At 40.1% G+C, this 20,134-nt stretch overlaps 1 protein-coding gene across 1 annotated transcript; it reads left to right on the top strand.

The window, feature by feature from the left end:
• Positions 1–2,738: 2,738 nt before the first annotated feature.
• On the top strand, positions 2,739–19,748 carry HAVCR2 (hepatitis A virus cellular receptor 2; the record flags this gene model as incomplete). The annotated part of the gene is made up of 7 exons (XM_082651093.1): positions 2,739–2,793; positions 3,836–4,174; positions 5,043–5,126; positions 12,007–12,047; positions 13,734–13,860; positions 17,889–17,925; positions 19,589–19,748. The coding sequence occupies 7 exons, from the start codon at positions 2,739–2,741 to the stop codon at positions 19,746–19,748; spliced, it is 843 nt and encodes a 280-aa protein (XP_082507219.1).
• Positions 19,749–20,134: the final 386 nt, after the last annotated feature.

The following is a 20,134-nucleotide window of genomic DNA, read 5'->3' as shown; positions in this document are numbered from 1 at the left end:
GTCTTGTGTGATAATGATATTATGGTTATATCTAGAGTGTCAATTTTTTGAAAACAAGATGCACACTGAAGTCTGTAAGGGTGAAATTACATGACATCTGGGATTTATTTTAAAATGAAAGTCTGATGATTTTAAATTTGTGTATTGGGAATATGTACTATTCTCTGCTTTTGGTATGTCAGAATTTTTTTTTTTTTTTTGCGGCACGCGGGCCTCTCACCGTTGCGGCCTCTCCCGCCGCGGAGCACAGGCTCCGGACGCCCAGGCTCAGCGGCCATGGCTCACGGGCCCAGCCACTCCGCGGCATGCGGGATCCTCCTGAACCGGGGCACGAACCCGTGTCCCCTGCATTGGCAGGCGGACTGTCAACCACTGAGCCACCAGGGAAGCCCAATATGTCAGAAAATTTTTATATAAAATAGTAAATAGAAAATGCAAGGTGCAAAATGTATGTATGGTATGCTCTTTTGCTTAAGAAAGGAAGGAATAAGAATATATATTTTATTTTCTTGTGTTTGCATTGGGAGGATACACAAAAGACATGACAATAGAAACCTATAGGTTGGGTTGGGGAAATTAGTGGACTTGGAGGGGTGGGAATGAGGCTTCTTAATGTAAGCTTTTTATATTGCTTTAAACTTTAGCCATTTGGATGTATTACCTAAACAGTTTAAAAAAAACAAGAAATAAAAGTTAAATGAACATGACAATGTTCAGAAACAGTCCTTTATCAGAATAAAAGAAAGGGGTTAGAGTAGATTTCTAGGCTCCTTCATGTCTAGACTTCAATGAATTAATACATTGTTAATGTTTTATAAATTTGGACCCAGTAGCAATTCTAGAGATGAACAGAAAACAGAGTAATAATAAAAAAAAACAAAAAACAAAAATCAGAACACAAAATCTGATGGCTAAAACTTTTAAGAGTGTTGCTTGAAGTCATGCTGTTAGTAAATCTAACCTCTGACCCCGTGTTTAATCAAGTCTGCCTTAGACTTGAATATGGGCATTTGTTGGTTGTTTTTAGATATGTGGGCAGACATATTAAGGGCAGATATGAAATTCATGAAACATGGTTTATAATGGAAAAAATCTGGAGCTTGGGGGACTCATGTTCTTATTTGAAATGACCAATCATGTACCTTTGGGCAAATCAATCTTTTCAGGTCTCAGTTTCCCTTATATATACAATGAAGAAATTGAACATGATCTCTTGAGTAACTGCTAGCTCTGTGGCACTATGGAAGTACACACATAGAACAAGCTGGATATTTATATTACATGCATTTAATAAGGTTTAAAGTGAATTACAAGGACTTCCCTGGTGACGCAGTTGTTAAGAAGCCGCCTGCCAATGCAGGCGACACGGGTTCGAACCCTGGTCCGGGAAGATCCCACATGCCGTGGAGCAACTAAGCCCATGCGCCACACCTACTGAGCCTGCGCTCTAGAGCCCGTGAGCCACAACTACTGAGACCACATGCTACAACTACTGAAGCCCGCGCACCTAGAGCCTGTGCTCTGCAACAAGAGAAGCCACCGCAACGAGAAGCCCGTGCACCACAACGAAGAGTAGCCCCCGCTCACCGCAACTAGAAAAAAATAAAATAAAATAAATAAAGTCAATGACAAGGAAATTCAGGCAGACAAGACAGAGAAAGGCCACAGGGTTTTCAGAAACTATTTCATCGTGATCTCACTTCCCTTTTGTAAATAACCATTGGCTTTTAAGGTTTCCAGACAAAAGTTACTCTCCCAGGGCTGAGATTGTTTGGGTCTGAGATGTTACCTCAGTGATGGAGAGTGTGGCTGGAACTCAATACTTTCTGACAGTTAATGCCCGAAGCCTGTGGGGTGGGAGGAGAGGGGACATCTTGTGTATATGAGAGGAAATAGAACATTGAGGTCCCCTCAGTTCCCCCCACAGGAGGGGGAAGGAAGCATTGCAGAAAGGAATGCATTTTTCCTAAGTGGAAGAGTTTGGAAGTTCAGGTCAAAGTCAGAATATTAGAGCAGGGAGCTGTGCATATATCACCTAGCACAATTTTCTCATTTTATAAACTTTATAAATGAGGAGGCAGACCTAACAAGGTTATATGACATAGCCCAATTCGTGTTAGAGCAAAGGCTAAGAATTAGGCTCATGACTGGAGTGGAAAGGGCACCTAAACATGAGTATAAGGAATAGAACATTCATAGTGGTATTTCCCACCTCCTAGTCCAGTGCCTGACACATAGTAGGTGCTTCATAAACATTGGTCACAGGACTCACCAGTTGGCTGACTTGACTGAATGAATGCATGAGTGATACGTTTCTACCTGTGTTTCCAATAAATACTGTCCATTTCAAACAGAGGACTATATATTATTTCACCAGAGACAGTAGAGGGCTCACTCTACTTGCCAAGAGACACTTGATGAAGTAATCCTTTTCTTCCTCTGATTGTTGCTTCCTCTTTGTTGATGCGGACAGAATAAATGTCAGAGTCCTCACAGGATGTGTGTGGTCTAGCATAGGAGAGAAGCAGGGTTTCCTTTGCCGTCATCATAGACTTGACAGTGTTAATAGAGGAGTGATTGGTCGTCAGACATCTGGTGTGCTGGGCCTGCAGTTGGGAGAGTGGCCACTGCTCCTGTGACTGGGGAGGAGAGACAGTTCCAGGAAGTACCCAGTTCAGCTGGAGAATTAAAACGGCACCTAAACAGAGCCATTCTTTGCTTTTTCTTCTTCAGAACCCATGTTTTCACATTTTTCCTTTGACTGTGTCCTGCTCTTGCTGCTACCACTTACAAGTAAGTCTGGATTTTTGGAATTAGATAGTGCAAGATGAAGATGCAAGGATGGTCATCGTAATGCTAGCAAGAGCAAAAGTTTGGAAGCAACCTAAATGTCCACCAGTAGGGTAGTGGGTAAAGAAATTATGATATATCCATGATACAAACAGTGATGCTGACGAAACATAATGATATGAGATGTCTGTAAGTCATAAAGTGAATTGAAGAAAGCAAAGAGCAGAATAATGGGTATATTGGACTTCTCTCTCTGTGTGTGTGTGTGTGTGTGTGTGTGTGTGTGTGTTGCAGGGGAGTGGGAATACATGAATGCTTCTTAATGAATAGACTCTGGGAAAGGGAGCTGGGAAATGGAAAAGAGCAGGGAGAGGGAGTAGAGTTTTCATATACTTTTTATGCTGTTTGAATATGTGTGTGTACATATATATATATATAAATTAATTTTCAACCTCACAACAGCCATACACTAACTTCTTATTCAGCCAAGCGTTTTTATTTATTATGTGCCTGGTGCTTGAAAAACAAAAGAGATTTGTGTTAGGATAACTGCGCTGTGTTGGTGAACAGACAACTAGCCCAGATGAGTGAGCTCTTTTCCTGGCCGACAATTACCCATTGTCTGATTGTCTGTTTCCATCAGCACTGCCCTTCCGTGTTCACAGGACCGGCCACAGTTCTCTCCTGGGGCACTGGTTTTCAAAGGGAGGTTTTGAGACCAGCCATATCAGCATGTCCTGGGAACTTGTTAGAAATACAAATTTTTGTCCCCCCACCCCCCGCCAAACTATTAAATCAGGAGCTCTGATTAGTATTTAATCAGATTAATTAACTCTAAACTCTGACTGTTGAGCCCAGCCGTCTGTGTTTGAACAAGGCTTCCTGGAGATTCCAGTGCCCCTCAAGTCTGAGAATCATTGCTGTAGTGAACTGTCCTCCAAACAGGATAGCAGTAGTGGTTTCCTCTTTATTCTGCAAGGCATTGCTTGCAGTTTTCTTGAAATGGAGCAGCCTCCCTCATTGCTCTCCTTCCCTCTTTCTGCAGGGTCTTTGGAAGGAGTATACGTGTCTGAGGTGGGTCAGGATGCTGATCTGCCCTGCGCCTACTCTCCACCCACCCCTGAGGATCTCGTGCCTGTGTGTTGGGGCAAGGGACCCTGCCCTTTGTTTCAATGTCACAGTTTGGTACTCAGCACTGATGGAAGGAACTTGAGCTATTGGACATCCAGCAGATACCTACTGAAGAGGAATTTCCGCAAAGGAGACGTGACTTTGACCATAAAGAATGTGACTTTAGAGGACAGTGGGACCTATTGCTGCCGGATCCAATTCCCAGGCCTCATGAATGATCAAAAATCAAACCTGGAGTTGGTCATCAAACCAGGTGAGTGGACCTTTGCATACTTTCTTTCTGAATGAGATTTCCCTGTGGATCATATTAAATACACTGATTGGTCTCACCTCTGGTCTTCCCAATTATAGCCCTCAGGTTGGGCCCCTAAGACCTAAAGTTTAACAGGCCTCACCAGCAATGCCCAGCCATGTTTAATTCCCTCCATCTATTTTGAACCTCATGGCCAGGATCTAGAGAATGGAGGAAGGGCCTGAGCGGTCATTAAAATCACCTGGGGAACCTTTTAACTCCCACAGATGCTTGGGCTCCACCCCACAACCAGAAAAATCACCATCTCTGGAGGTAGAGCCTGAGTGCGGGGGTTTTACAAAGTCTACCCCTGATGATTCTCCCCCATGTGCAGCCAGGATTGAGAACCACTGGACTCTGCATGTGTCGGGGAGAGGGGGCATGTGTGCTTGCATGTTTTAACATTTATAGAGCATGTACTTAGTGGCTGATGGAGCTAAGTTCCAATCTGACACTGCTTCTTACCAGCTATGTAATCTTGGGCAAGTTATTTAAACTCTGTGACCTCCTCCTCTGTAAAATATGATACTGCCGACCCTATAGGCCACTGGAAGGATTTTATGAGGTGTTTGATGAAAAACATTTACTGTGGCTGTAAGTTCCATCATTAACAATTAGACTGTGATAATGATGACTGTAACACACCTCTGTCAGACATTTGGATTGTCATACACTCTCAACGAAGGTGTGTTCAGGTAGGTTTGGAAGTTGAGCATGTGTTTCTCTTCTTTTGTTGTGTTTACAGTAATTTCTGCTGCCCCTTTGATTCCCTGCAACAAGCTCTCTGCTCTCAGAGAAGCCTCATCCTTACGTTGGTTTCTGTCTTTAGCCAAGGTCAACCCTGCTGGGACTCCATGGAGGGACATCACTACAGCCTTTCCAAGGATGCTCGCCACCGAGGGACCTGGCTCAGGTAATTACATATGGGGTCTAGGAGGAAGCCTTTAGTTGGTTTCTGAGTTAAGAGGATTTTGAATATGGAGAAAACATGAGAAAACAGTTTGAGTTTTCTCAAACTGTGCACCCAAGATAGTGTTTGAGGTGAGGGAGGTGGTGGAAGTAAATTTGTGCTGGGAAAAAGGAGCCCTGGGCTAGGGTTCTAAATTAGTCAGGAGTAGCCCTCAGACCTGGGCCAAAGCCTTTCGCTTCTCTGGAAAGCAACTGCCTCTTCTGTCTGAGGTATGGGTTCAGAGACTTTTGGATCTCACCACCCAGTATAATTCCCAACCCCCAAAAAAGAATTTTGATGAGCTATGTATTTTGCCAAACAAGGAAAGAAAAATTTCTACTATTGCCACCCCTGCATTAAAAAAAAGGGACACTTTTAAATTAAATAAGTTTAATCTAATGAAAAACTCATTACGCTGTCCTTATTATTTTCTGATTTACTCCTGGACTGGTGATGTTTTCATGAACTGACCCCAGTCCATGTTTGGTGTAATCTGGATTAGGTGATTTCAAGAATTCCTTTTAACTGGAATAAAGTCCATCATCTTCCTCAGATTTTGACCTCAGAAGGAGCAGCTAAATTCTTCAACTAATTCAACAAGGACTTTTCCCTGCCGCTTTGGAAGAGAAGATAGGGTCGAAAGAGCAGACCTCAGGTCACGTTGATCAGGGAGGTTAATCTTAAATATTTCCTGTCAGAGTCCTGGTCTCCCTAAACTATCTGGAGCTCAGTCTTTCATTCTGTAAAATGAGGTTAATAATAGGTAAATTCCAAATCCTAATCTCACAAATCTCAGATTTAAATAAGGAAGCGTGTCTAAAGTGCTTAGCCCCGTGTCTGATCATGGTACCTACTCAATACATGTTAGTCATTGTCATTATCGGTAAGATCCAGAGGCAGAATGAGATTGTGGTTAAGTATGTCAGTGACAGGCAGGATGGGTTCTAATGTCAGCTTTTTGTATTAGTTTCATGAACTCAGTTATGTTGCTCAAACTCTGTGAGGCTCAATTTCCTTACCTCTACAATGAGGGTAATTCCAGTGCCTATGTCATAAGATTGTTGTAAAGATTGATGTGATCATGTAGGTAAAGCACTCAGCATAGTGCCTGGCCCAGAGAAAGCACTCAAATATTAATTATTATTATAGATATTAACATCAGCTCTCTAGAGGTTCAATCTTTGGTGGTTCTTTAGTCACTGGTAGCCAACATCTCTTATGAAATTAGTGAGGAAATTAAATATGGTGGAAACAGATGATCGCCCACGTAGTGGGCTAACCAAATCATACATGTGTTCATCATATGCCATTGTTATATTTTAAAGAATCCTACAACTATAGACCTAGAAGAGACTTGAAGGATCCCACTTTCCCATCTCGTGTTTCAAGGTTCTTTACAACATCACTCCCAAGCTGGCATTCGCTGTATGCTTACACACCTTCTGAGATGGAGAGGTAGCTTCCTCACAACACAGTGCATGTTTTTTTAGAAGTGTCTATACCATAACCAGAAGTGTCCTTCCTTTCAGTTTTTACTTGTTTGTTCCTTCCCTTTAGGGCAACAGAAATGGAGCCATCTTTTGCATCTGAGAATATAGGCAGAGTACCTACGATCTCTGAGCTTTTCAAAGGCCTGAGAAAATACTTAAACAAAGAAAGGCAATGGCTCCAGACTATGAAAATCAAATGGAAAATTGAAATTAATTAGTATTTAATGACATGACTATAATATGTAATATTATTTCAGTTAGTTACATGCAAGTCAACTTGTGTGTAGTTACACCTTTTCTTTAGTGTGTAATGTGGGTACTTTTTTTTTCAGTTTTGCAATTCTTTTTTTTTTTAATTTTTTATAACATCTTTATTGCAGTATAATTGCTTTACAATGTTGTGATAGTTTCTGCTGTATAACAAAGTGAATCAGCTATACCTATACATATATCCCCATCTTCCCTCCCTCTTGTGTCTCCCTCCTGCCCTCCCTATCCCATCCCTCTAGGTGGACACAAAGCAGCAAGCTGATCTCCCTGTGCTATGCGGCTGCTTCCCACTAGCTATCTATTTTACGTTTGGTAGTGTATATATGTCCATGCCACTCTCTCACTTCATCCCAGTTTACCCTTCCCCCTCCCCGTGTCCTCAAGTCCATTCTCTACATCTGTGTCTTTATTCCTGTCCTGCCCCTAGGTTCTTCAGAACCATTTTTTTTTCCTTTAGGTTCTATATATGTGTTAACATACGGTATTTGTTTTTCTCTTTCTGACTTACTTCACTCAGTATGACAGACTCTAAGTCCATCCACCTCACTTCAAATAACTCAATTTCATTTCTTTTTATGGCTGAGTAATATTCCATTGTATATATGTGCCACATCTTCTTTATCCATTCATCTGTTGATGGACACTTAGGTTGCTTCTGTGTCCTGGCTATTGTAAATAGAGCTGCAATGAACATTGTGGTACATGACTCTTTTTGAATTATGGTTTTCTCAGGATATATGCCCAGTAGTGGGATTGCTGGGTCGAATGGTAGTTCCATTTTTAGTTTTTTAAGGAACCTCCATACTGTTCTCCATAGTGGCTGTATCAATTTACATTCCCACCAACAGTGCAAGAGGGTTCCCTTTTCTCCACACCCTCTTCAGCATTTATTGTTTGTAGATTTTTTGATGATGGTCATTCTGACTGGTGTGAGGTGATACCTCATTGTAGGTTTGATTTGCATTTCTCTAATGATTGGTGATGTTGAGCATTCTTTTATGTGCTTGTTGGCAATCTGTATATCTTCTTTGGAGAAATGTCTATTTAGGTCTTCTGCCCGTTTTTGGATTGGGTTGTTTGTTTTGTTGATATTGAGCTGCATGAGCTACTTGTAAATTTTGGAGATTAATCCTTTGTCAGTTGCTTCATTTGCAAGTATTTTCTCACATTCTGAGGGTTGTCTTTTTGTCTTGTTTATGGTTTCCTTTGCTGTGAAAAAGCTTTTACATTTTTTTTTTTTTTTTTGCGGTACGCAGGCCTCTCACTGTTGTGGCCTCTCCCATTGCAGAGCACAGGCTCCGGATGCGCAGGCTCAGTGGCCATGGCTCACGGGCCCAGCCGCTCCGTGGCATGTGGGATCTTCCCGGACTGGGGCACGAACCCGTGTCCCCTGCATCGTCAGGCAGACTCTCAACCACTGAGCCACCAGGGAAGCCCACCTTTTAAGTTTTATTAGGCCTCATTTGTTTATTTTTGTTTTTATTTCCATTTCTCTAGGAGGTGGGTCAAAAAGGATATTGCTGTGATTTATGTCATAGAGTGTTCTGCCTGTATTTTCCTCTAAGAGTTTTATAGTGTCTGGTCTTACATTTAGGCCATTCACATTTAGGTCTTTAATCCATTTTGAGCTTATTTTTGTGTATGGTGTTAGGGAGTGTTCTAATTTCATTCTTTTACAAGTAGCTGTCCAGTTTTCCCAGCAACACTTATTGAAAAGGCTGTCTTTTCTCCATCGTATATTCTTGTCTCCTTTATCAAAAATAAGGTGACCATATGTGTGTGGATTTATCTCTGGGCTTTCTGTCCTGTTCCATTGATCTATATTTCTGTTTTTGTGCCCGTACCATACTGTCTTGATTACTGTAGCTTTGTAGTATAGTCTGAAGTCAGGGAGTCTGATTCCTCCAACTCTGTTTTTCTTTCTCAAGATTGCTTTGGCTTTTTGGGGTCTTTTGTGTTTCCATACAAATTGTGAAATTTTTTGTTCTAGTTCTGTGAAAAATGCGCTTGGTAGTTTGATAGGGATTGCATTGAATCTGAAGATTGCTTTGGGTAGTATAGTCATTTTCACAATGTTGATTCTTCCAATCCAAGAACATGGTATCTCTCTCCATCTATTTGTATCATCTTTAATTGCTTTCATCAGTGTCTTATAGTTTCCTGCATATAGGTCTTTTGTCTCCTTAGGTAGGTTTATTCCTAGTTATTTTATTCTTTTTGTTGCAATAGTAAATGAGAGTGTTTCCTTGATTTCTCTTTCAGATTTTTCATCATTAGTGTATAGGAATGCAAGAGATTTCTGTGCATTAATTTTGTATCCTGCTACTTTACCAAATTCATTGATTAGCTCTAGTAGTTTTCTAGTAGCATCTTTAGGATTCTCTGTGTATCCTGTCATCTGCAGTGACAGCTTTACGTCTTCTATTCCAATTTGGATTCCTTTTATTTCTTTTTCTTCTCTGATTGCTGTGGCTAAAACTTCCAAAACTATGTTGAATAATAGTGGTGAGAGTGGACAACCTTGTCTTGTTCCTTGTTTTTCTTTCTGACTTACTTCACTCTGTATGGCAGACTCTAGGTCCATCCACCTCACTACAAGTAACTCAATTTCATTTCTTTTTATGGCTGAGTAATGTGGGTACATTTAATATGCTTGCTATAAAGTGAAGAGGAGCCGTAACAAGTAGGAGTCCCAAGGGTCTTTGAAGCTCCTAAACCCACTTTGAACACAGAATAAATGCAATCTCTCTTCCACCTGAAGAAGGCAGGACTGCATCATGGATGAATCCTTAGCTTCGGAGGTAGACTTGGTTTGAATCTCAGATTTGCCAGTTAATAGCTGTGTGATTTGGACAAAGTACTTCTCTGAGACTCAGTTTCTTTATTTAAAAATTGAGAAAATAATAGTACCTACCTATTGTGGTGAAGATTAAAAGATATTATGCACATAAAGTGTGAAGCACCATGTCTGGCACATAATACATGCTAGATGGTAACTATTAAATTTATATACTTTTAAAATCATCACGTGCCTCCCCCATTGTTGTCTCCCCCCACCCCCCAGTCTCGGGTCCTCAAGGAAAAACATTGTAACTTTCACCAACTGTCCCACCCATCTTGGTTGATGTCTACCTATGTGAAAATAAGGTGTGATAACCCAACAGTGCTCTATTTTATTGATCATTTTCACTGTAAAATGAAATTAAAAAAAAAAAGTTAGACAGTCTTACCATTTAAGCCAAGAAAAGTAACTATAGGGAAGCAGAAACTGGATTTACACTAGAAAATGTTGTGTGTGGTTAAGATACATGTTTACTTAGTAGTTTCACCAGTGTGGTTTTTAAATTCCTTTTGGGGAATAGGAGCTAAGGAAAGTGGAAGATAATCTCTTTCCTTTCCTTTTTTTTTTTTTTTTTTTAAACTTTAGGCTGAGAATATGCTTTTATAATATTAAAATCAGAGTCTGTAAACCAGTTCTACATTAAAAGGTTTAGACTGCTAAGCTTCCAGAAAGTGACCTTGACATTTAGAAAGTTTCAGATCCTCTGACTCACACAGAAAAATACGTTGGCATGGTTAATCATCCCAAAGCTGACAAATTATTGGTTTTTAGAATGCAGTGTTTACGAGGTCAGGGCCTGTGCGCATCTTGTTCACTGTTCTGTCCCTGTCCCCCGTGCCTGGCATAGAGTGGGGGTGTAGTACATGTTCATCGAATGGATAGGCAGATGACTAACTAAATGAATAAAAAGGAAAGAAGGTGAGCTGGCAGCTGGGCAGTGTGGAGGCTTCATGATCACAGTGCCGAGATGAGCCTTGTTGGAGGCAGCACAGTTAAGAGTGTGTGCTTAAAGCCACGTGGACCTAAATTGGAAGGCCATTTCTGTTATTCACTAAGCTGTGTGACTTTGGGTAAGTCACTTAGCTTCCTAATTCTCAGCTTCTTCATCTCTGTAATGGGACTAATAGTCCCTACTTTAAGATAGTTGTTTTGAATGCTAAATGAGATACTTCCCTTGAAGAATTTAGTACAATGCCTGTTCATGGTAAATTATAGTTACAGTTATTATTATTTTCAATTTTTTAGGGAACAAAATACCCTGTCTTACTCTTAATGAGTAAATGTTAAATTTTTTTTAAAGAAAATTAACTTTCGTTACCTTTCAAATTCTAACCATGCCACATCTTCTTTATCCATTCATCTGTTGATGGACATTTGTACAATGGAATATTACTCAGTCATAAAAAAGGATGAAATAATGCCATTTGCAGCAACATGGATGGACTTTGAGATTATCATACTAAATGAAGTAAGCCAGACAGAGAAAGGCAAATATCATATGATATCACTTCTATATGGAATCTAAAAAAAATGATACATACGAACTTATTTACAAAACAGAAATAGACCTACAGACATAGAAAACAAACGTATGGTTACCAAAGGGGAAAGGGAGAAGGGAGGGATAAATTAAGAGTTGGGGATTAACATATACACACTACTATATGTAAAACAGATAATCAACAAGGACCTACCGTATAGCACAGGAAACTATACTCAATATTTTGTAATAACCTATAAGGGAAAAGAATCTGAAAAAGAATATATATATATTCTGAATCACTTTGCTGTACACCTGAAACTAACACAACATTGTAAATCAACTATACTTCAATTAAAAAAATGAACAAAATACATATTAGAGAACAGTTATTTGATCTAAAAAAGTCTAATTATAATGCCTGCCTCTGTGTCATCAGTGTTGTTGGAATTTTGAAGACCCCTTTAGGGCCCTGAGGACACAACAAACCACATATTCAAAATAGGTTTTCTTGGAAGAAGTCTCCAATTCATAGAACATAAGTAGTTAGGTACATCATCTGGACGAAAAAAATGTGGTCATCCTGAAGTTGATTTGTAAGTGTTCAGTAAGTTTTGTTTGTCTCTCAGTTAATTATTGTGAAGATAATGGAGTAGAATTAATTTCAAATAGGATTATAGGTAGCTTTTAAGATTTAAAAAAACTCATATAAAAGAAAGCATTCTTAACTGTTCTACTGGCTATTTTTCTTCTTTGTGGCAGAGACACAGACACTGGAGACCCTCCATGATAAAAATCAAACAGTGAGTAACTGTGTGTGTGAGCTGACTTTATGCTCAACTCAGAGGAAAAAAAGTATGGCTTTAGACTTCCTTCCTGCCCACTCATTCCTTGGGGGAAAATGCCTTAATCTCCCTTGGCTTCAGGTTCCTTGGCTGTAACATGTTGCTGATAACTGTTGTAACTGCAAGTCCTGTTGTAAGGATGGAGTGGGGTGATGCATGTAAAGTGCCTGTCACATAGTAGGTGCTGGAAAACCAAAAGGAAGAAGCATTAGCATTTTGTCCTTATTCTCAAATTTCACAGCTGTATACCACTGTGGAGGGTTCGGACACCCTCCATCACCCCAGAGTATGTTTCTCCTTGCTTCCATTGCAACCCTAATGACAAAGATTGTTTGTTTAAATTTATTTATTTATGATAAGACACCAGGCAAGAATATTCTAAGCCAAGAACTTAGGTATCTAACTAAAAATAAAGCACTATTTTAATCGACCACCATTTTAGTGTCTCCTACCTTCTCAGAGTAAAAGGGAAAACCACTAAAACAGGGGTCCCCAATCCCCGGGCCATGGACTGGTACTGGTCTGCGGCCTGTTAGGAGCTGGGCTGCACAGCAGGAGGTGAGCAGCGGGCGAGCAAGCGAAGCTTCATCTGCCGCTCCCCATCGCTCCCCATCGCTCGTGTTACCGCCTGAAGCATCCCCCCTCCATCCCCCCCAACCCCGGTCTGTGGAAAAATTGTCTTCCTTGAAACGCCAAAAAGGTTGGGGACCACTGCATTAGAGAACAACCTGATAGCAGTGACTGGAAAATTCTTTGAGGACATATCCAGGAGTTTGCATTCATTTAACTCAATCTCTGACTCAGTGTCAAGCATTTTTTGTTTGTCCTGTCTTCTTTGCAATCCAGGTCTGCCTTTTCAGTACCTCTGTGTGCCCACAGTGCTTACTGCAAGTGACCTTGCATGGTGCACTCCTGCAGTAAATGTCTGTTGAATAAATGGAAGACTTAATTCCTTGACGTTGTTTTAAAAGTGTTTACCATTACTCTTTTTAAAGGAGGAACATGAGGTGAAATTTTAGAAGCAGTATGTTCGCTGTGACTGAGTTAACAAAATATCTAATTAATTAGAGCAATAGCAATAATAGCTACCACTGATTGAGATTTATCCTGTACCAGGCTCTGTGCCAAGCATTTTCTGGTTTTCGTCACTTAATTTTCCTGATAACTCTACACAGCTCTTCCTGATGACACAGCTCTTTGGTGACAGAACTGGGATTTGAACCCAAGACAGTCTGGCTGCAAATTCCTAGCTTTTAAATCACTGTCTTTCTGTGAAAGTTGGGGTTTCATGGCAAGACACCAAATTTAGACCACTCTGAAACTCCCTGGGAACACCAGGGAATCATCAATGAACAGGGCCCCACTTTTTATGTGAGGAAAGGGGAGTCCATTTACTAAGGCTGCTTCTCCACCCACAGCACAGACAGGCACCTCTTATTCCCTTGCTAACTCCAAAGATTCAGCTAATCCCTTTCTTTGGGTGGTTTGAGGCTTGTCTAGAAGGGGACAGATCATGAGTCATTTCAAGGTCCCTGCATTCCTGAGATACTGTGAAAGGGATGGTCCCATGTATAAGTCATGAGCCTGGCTGGGCAGACAATGGATTTCTGGTCATTTGCTGCAATTCTGTTTGTGTTTCCATAGGAAATATCCACACTGGCTAATGAGTTACAAGACATGGGCGCCACCACCAGAATAGGCCTCTACATCGGAGCAGGGGTTTCTGCTGGGCTGGCTCTCGTTCTTATCTCTGGTGCTTTAATTCTCAAATGTAAGTCATTTGATGGTGCTTCTCTCTCCATCTGATAAGGAACTGTTAATATAGGAACCAACACAAGCCTAAGATAGAACTATTAGTTTATATTTATACCTACAGGTGATTAGAATAAATACTCTTTAGTCCTTCCAAACCTCAACAATAATAATAGCTCATTTTTATTCAGTGCTTACCATGTAACAGGCATGTTTTATATTATTATTGTCACCATCTTATATAAGGTAGATAGCACTGTTATTCCTATTCTTATAGCAGAGGAGAATAACGTTTAGAGACAGTAAGCTTTCAAGGTTTTCTCAAGGTTTCAGAATCAATAAGTGGCAAAGCTGGAATTCAAATTCAAGCAGGTTGATTCTAGTACCTGTTTTTTTATCTTTTGTTAAGAAAATAAACCTTTTTAATTCATGAACATGTCCAGTTTTATTAGGAAGCACAACAATGACAATCACTTTCTTCTGTGCATTTTTCTATCTTATTTATTTCTCAGGCATGGTTCTTTAAAGAGGGGTAGCAGGTTCCTTTAACGCTGGGTCATGCCCAGAGTCGCAGCGTTTGTATTTTCCTCCATTGTGGCACTCAGCACACATATTTTATTTCTAAGTTACTTATCTTTATTAAAAAAAATTAAGTATGATTTATATGCAATAAACTGTATATTTAAAGTGTGTTCAACTTGATGAATTTCAGTAGATGGTTTCACCCAGGAAACCATCACCGCTATCAATGCCCAAACACTTCCATCACCCCGAAAGCCTCACATACTTTTATAACCGTGATATATTCTCTTCTCTTTGGTGCAGAGACCAAGGCCGTATACCACTATTATTTTATCAGCCTTTCTTACTAATACATAAACATCAACTATGTGTAGGGTTACAAACCATTCCAGATTTTCCCAGGATTGAAGGAGGTTCCTAATGTGTGGGTTTTCAGTGCTAAAACTGGAACAGTCCAGGGAAAACTGGGATGAGTTGCTCATCCTGTGTGGCTTGAAGCTGCCAAGTGCTTTATGTGCATTAAATCCTCATAACTACCCTGTTGAGAAAGGTACTAATATTATTCTCATGTACCAGTTGGAGAACCAGTGTGCTAAAAGGTTAAGTAACTTGCCCAAAGCTACACAGTTAATTGATAGAGGATTTGAAACTGGGACTGTCTTGCTCACCATTTTGTTACTCTGCCATTAATGGTAAATGGATTGCTGAGAGGAAGAAGCTACTCACCCCCACTTACCTGGGTTTATGGAGAGATAGCAGTGGAGTTTGGAAATTGACCACATGAATATGGAGTCTACAGGTTGATAAGGAGCAATGACCACACCCACTTTTTGAGTTTTGCCGAGGCCTGGATATTAGGGACTGTTCTGGTTTGTGTAGAGGGTATGCAAGCAGGGTGATGAGGAGTGGGAGAAGTCATGTTTTGTGCACACATATGATTACTCCCAAAACATGACTACATGGAAGAATAGATGGGAAAGTTGTATTCCATCTGCAGTCTTTTCCCTAGAAGTTGCTGGAGAAAATCATACAACCAAGGTGATAGGTTTTTAAGTCATGACATCAAAGCCATAAATTGGTACTCAGTAATGCCCAGCAATCCTGGATGTTTCTAGTGCACTGTCTGAGATGAGCATCACATACTTCATTGCTGCTCAAATCTCCCTCGCCTCTCACTGCACTGATGAAGTATTAAAAGCCTGTTTCAACCACTTTGCCTCAGCCAAGACTTCGTTCTTCCTGTGATCACTTTCTCCAGAATCATCTCTCTCTCCATTCCTGTTTATGCTATTTTTATTAGTATAAAAATATGGCCTAGTTCACACATTTCTCTCCAGTGACTCCCATTTCTCTGCTCTCCTTTACAGCCGTATTTCTCGGATGCGTTGTTCCTACCTCTCACCCCTCCGCACTCTTTAACCACGCCCCCTCCCAATTTAGCTTCTACACCTGAAGTGCCATGGCAATAGTTTCAGTCAAGCTCACCAGTGACCTCCATTTTGCTAAATCCTGTAGATACCTCTGTCTTCATTGTAGTACGTCTTTCAGCAATAACTAAGTTGACTCTCACTCATTCTAAAAAGTCTTCCTTCTCTTGGCTTCTGAAACACCAGTGTCTTCACTAGCCACACCTTTCAGTCATTTTTGTTATTTTCTCTTCTTCAGCATGATCTTTAGATGTTGTGATTCCCCAGGGCTGGCCCTTTTCCTCTCTCCATGCCCTCTGGCTGATGATGACCTATATTCCCATAGACTTAAATGTCATCCTTAATTTCTCTCTCCAGCACTCAAAGGTGTTGATACTGATTGGCCAGCTGTCCAGTTGTTATCTCCACTTAGATGTGTCCCACATTGTGTCAAGAAAGGAGCTCTAGAGTCTATATTCCACCGTTTTAGAACCCAACCTCCCCCTCCCTGATCTTCTTCATCATAGTGTTTCATTATCATACATCTGGTTGCTTAAGCCAGAGAGCCAGAAGCCATCCTTGAATCCCCTCTTTCATCACTCCTAATACACAATCCAACTTCACTTTCCCGCACTTTCTCCAAATCATATCTAAAATCCATTCGTAATTCTGCATCTCTCTTTCACCACCTTACTCTGAGGCAGTTCTCTACTTACCTCCTCATTTTTTCATACCTCCTTTTAATTCATTCTCCACACAGCAGCCAGAGTGATTGTCTTAAAACCCAGTCAGATCATATTTCTGGCCTTCAGTTATTTCCTATGTCTTAGAATAAAATCCAAACTCCTGATTATGACTTACAAGGTCCTATAGTATCTAGCCCAGCCTCCCTCTCAGACCTTACCTTGTGCCACTCTCTTATTCCAGCCATGCTTTCAGTTTCAGCCACTCACTACTATCTTTACCAGGGCTTTACTCGATCCAGAATGCTCACCCCGGCTTTTCATTTGGCTGACTCATTCTCTTCTTTCAGAACTGAGCTTAAAGATCATTTCTTCTGAGAATTCTTTCCTGATTACCTTCTTGATTATCTATTCCAGTGCATTGTTGTTTTTTTTAAAAATTGAAATACAGTTGATTTACAAATTGTGTTAGTTTCAGGTATACAGCAAAGTGATTTCAGTTATATACATATATATATAAAAATATATATATATTTTTTCAGATTCTTTTCCATTATAGGTTATTATAAGATATTGAGGGCTTCCCTGGTGGCGCAGTGGTTGACGGTCCGCCTGCTGATGCAGGGGACACGGGTTCGTGCCCCAGTCCGGGAAGATCTCACATGCCGTAGAGCGGCTGGGCCCGTGAGCCATGGCCGCTGAGCCTGCGCGTCCGGAGCCTATGCTCCGCAACGGGAGAGGCCACGGCAGTGAGAGGCCCGCGTACCGAAAAAAAAAAAAAAAATTGAGTATAGCTCCCTTGCTATACAGTAAATCCTTGTTGTTTATCTATTTTATATATAGTGGTGTGTATCTGTTATTCCCAAACTCCTAATTTATCCCTACCCCCCCCTTCCCTTTGGTAACCATAAGTTTGTTTTCTGTGTCTGTTTTATAAATAAATCCATTTGTATTATTTTTTAGATGTCACATGTGTGCCATCATATAATATTTGTCTTTGTCTGATTTACTTCACTCAGTATGATAATCTCTAGGCCCATCCATTTTGCTGCAATACTTTTCTTTCTATTACATCACAATTTGAAATTATTTTATTTTTCCCATTTACTTTTTTTTTCTTAAATGCCTCTCTCACTAGAAGACAAGTTTCATGATGTCAGGGCTCATAGTTCACCTTTGTGTCCCTGGTGCTTAGCATACTACCAGCCACGTAGTGGGCGCTCCCTACATTTGTTAAATATGAAAAATGCATCTTCATTACTTTTAGCATAGTTTATGTAATAAATCAACACGCATATCAGTGGTTTGATTTAATTCAATCTAATAGGTAGACCAGACTTCCCTAAACAATCTTTGCCTCCAGTTAGCTCATTTTATTTATCTCATTTACTTTCTGAAAGCATTTTAAATTGACTTTTCTTCACCTTTTTACCTAGGGTATTCTGATAGCAAAGAGAAGATACAAAATTTAAGGTAAGAATAATGCGTGCAGTAGTGGAAGGTGGGAATCTTGGATATTCCTACTCTAATCTGGGCTTTGATCTTTGCTCTTAGAAGTCCTGCCCTGAGACTTTGGGATCTAAATTTTTACTACTTCCTTTTTGCTTTAGGCCTAGATTTATGAAATGCAAATTTAACATGCTGCTCGGTTTTATTCTTGATCCCTAATCCCTCTAGCTTCTTTAGTCCTAAAGTTAAGGTAGAGAATTTGTCTCCCATTGATAGGAAATGCTTATATATTTCTGATTAAAGGGCTTTTTCAGTGAACTGACCCTTCAGCTGATTGAGTACTTACTACATCCGGGTTCTGGGTGGCCACTGGTTTATAGACGTGAACAAGAAACTCAGAATCTACTCTCAGGGCTTTTACAACCCAGCCCAGCTCTTCTTAACTCTGATTGCCTATTAGAATCATCCAGGGCACTTAAGCATACTATTGTCAACCCCAGAGCAAATAAATCAGAATCTTTGGGGATGAGGCCTAACCATAGGTATTGTTCTAAAAACTTTCAAGAAAAAAGTGATTCTGTCCACTGCATACTCTCTAAACCACTAATAATTTTAGACTAAATCTAGATCGTATAGTTATGAAGACAAAATAGTCTGCAGTAAAAAAGTCAAATAAGATCAAATAAAATATTTAATTATCAATGGCTTTATATTTTCTGTGTCAGTATTCTTTATTAGAGCTGAAACTTGAAATGTGGTAATATCAATAGGTAATATTTACATGCAATAATTCATTCTTTATGAAATTATTTGGTTAATGTTCATCTCCACCTATAAATGTAAACTCCATAGAAAATTAGGAACTTGTCTGCCACATTAACAACTGTATCTCCTAGCACACACCTAATTCTTAGTATGCATTTGATATTTGAGGATTGAATGAATAAACGTTCCTTACAGCAGCCCTGTGAGATAGAGTATTTATTCCCATTTTATAGATGAGGACCCTGAGACACTAAGTTTACTAATATACAGCCTCTAGGGGATTTTTGTGTTTTGTTCACTGTTGCATCTCTTGATGCATGGAACAGTATAAACATGTTAAATAGTTCTTGAATGAATAAATGAAAAAAGCAAATCCAACTTACCCAAGATCACATGGGTGGAAAGCAACAGAGGCAGAATTCGAACTCAAGTCTCATTGGATCCATAACACATTCATTTCTTTTACTTTTTGAAATTGTTCAAGCTGACATAATAATTGAAATAATAGTGCAAGGAACAGTAGAACCCTTCACCTAAGCGTGTCATTTAATATTTTGTCACATTTGCTTTATCTGTTTCTCTATTTACATACATATTTTTTTTTCTGAACCATTTGTAAAGGTGTTTCAGACATCGTGACATTTCACCTAAACACTTCAGTCTGCACTTCCTCAGAATAAGGACATTCTCTTAGATAAAACAATGCCATTTGTATACCTAAGAAAATTCAGATTAATTTGAATTTGTGCAGTTATTCCCCAGACTCTTTTCATTACTATTTTATGTTTCCCCTGCCTAATCAGGACCTGATCAATGGTCATATACTGCCTTGGTGGCTATCTCTTCAGCAAAGCCCATTCTTTTAACTCTATTCCATGTTGCCTGGGATGCTTAACTCAACTGCATCACTTTATTTCCACAGCCTCATCAGTTTGGCCAACCTCCCTCCCTCGGGGTTAGCAAATACAGCAGGAGAGAGGACACATCCAGAGGAAAACATCTATACCATTGAGGAGAACGTATATGAAATGGAGGATCCATACAAGTATTACTGCTCCGTCAGCAGCGGGCAGCAGTCCTGACAACCCCTGGGCTGTTGTCTTTCAACGCCACCAGATTCACCACTTCCTTTTGGGGTTTGGTGTTATCTTCTTTGAAAACTATGAGATGGCTCACCTGACTGGTTTTAGAGGTTCTGTCCTTGGCCACCGAGCAGAGTTTTTCCATGTTCTAAAGATAAGGAGCTCACCCGAGGATTGAACTGGTACCAGCATTGTACTTAGACAGGCACAACATTACCTCTGTGTTCCCGCCACCCAACTCGGAGGCTGCTAATCAGGGCATTAGAGCTCAAATGGGCTTTTATAGAGAGTAAGAATTCTTAATATGGGGTCTCTGGAATTCCAGATATTCAGTTATATGGTGTGTCCATGAAGCTTCTGAAAATACAGGGGAAATTATGTGCTGA

This window comes from Grampus griseus (genome assembly GCF_964374135.1).
Source record: "Grampus griseus genome assembly, chromosome: 3".
Classification (NCBI taxonomy): Eukaryota; Metazoa; Chordata; class Mammalia; order Artiodactyla; family Delphinidae; genus Grampus; species Grampus griseus.
This window is presented reverse-complemented; position numbering and strand designations above follow the sequence as displayed.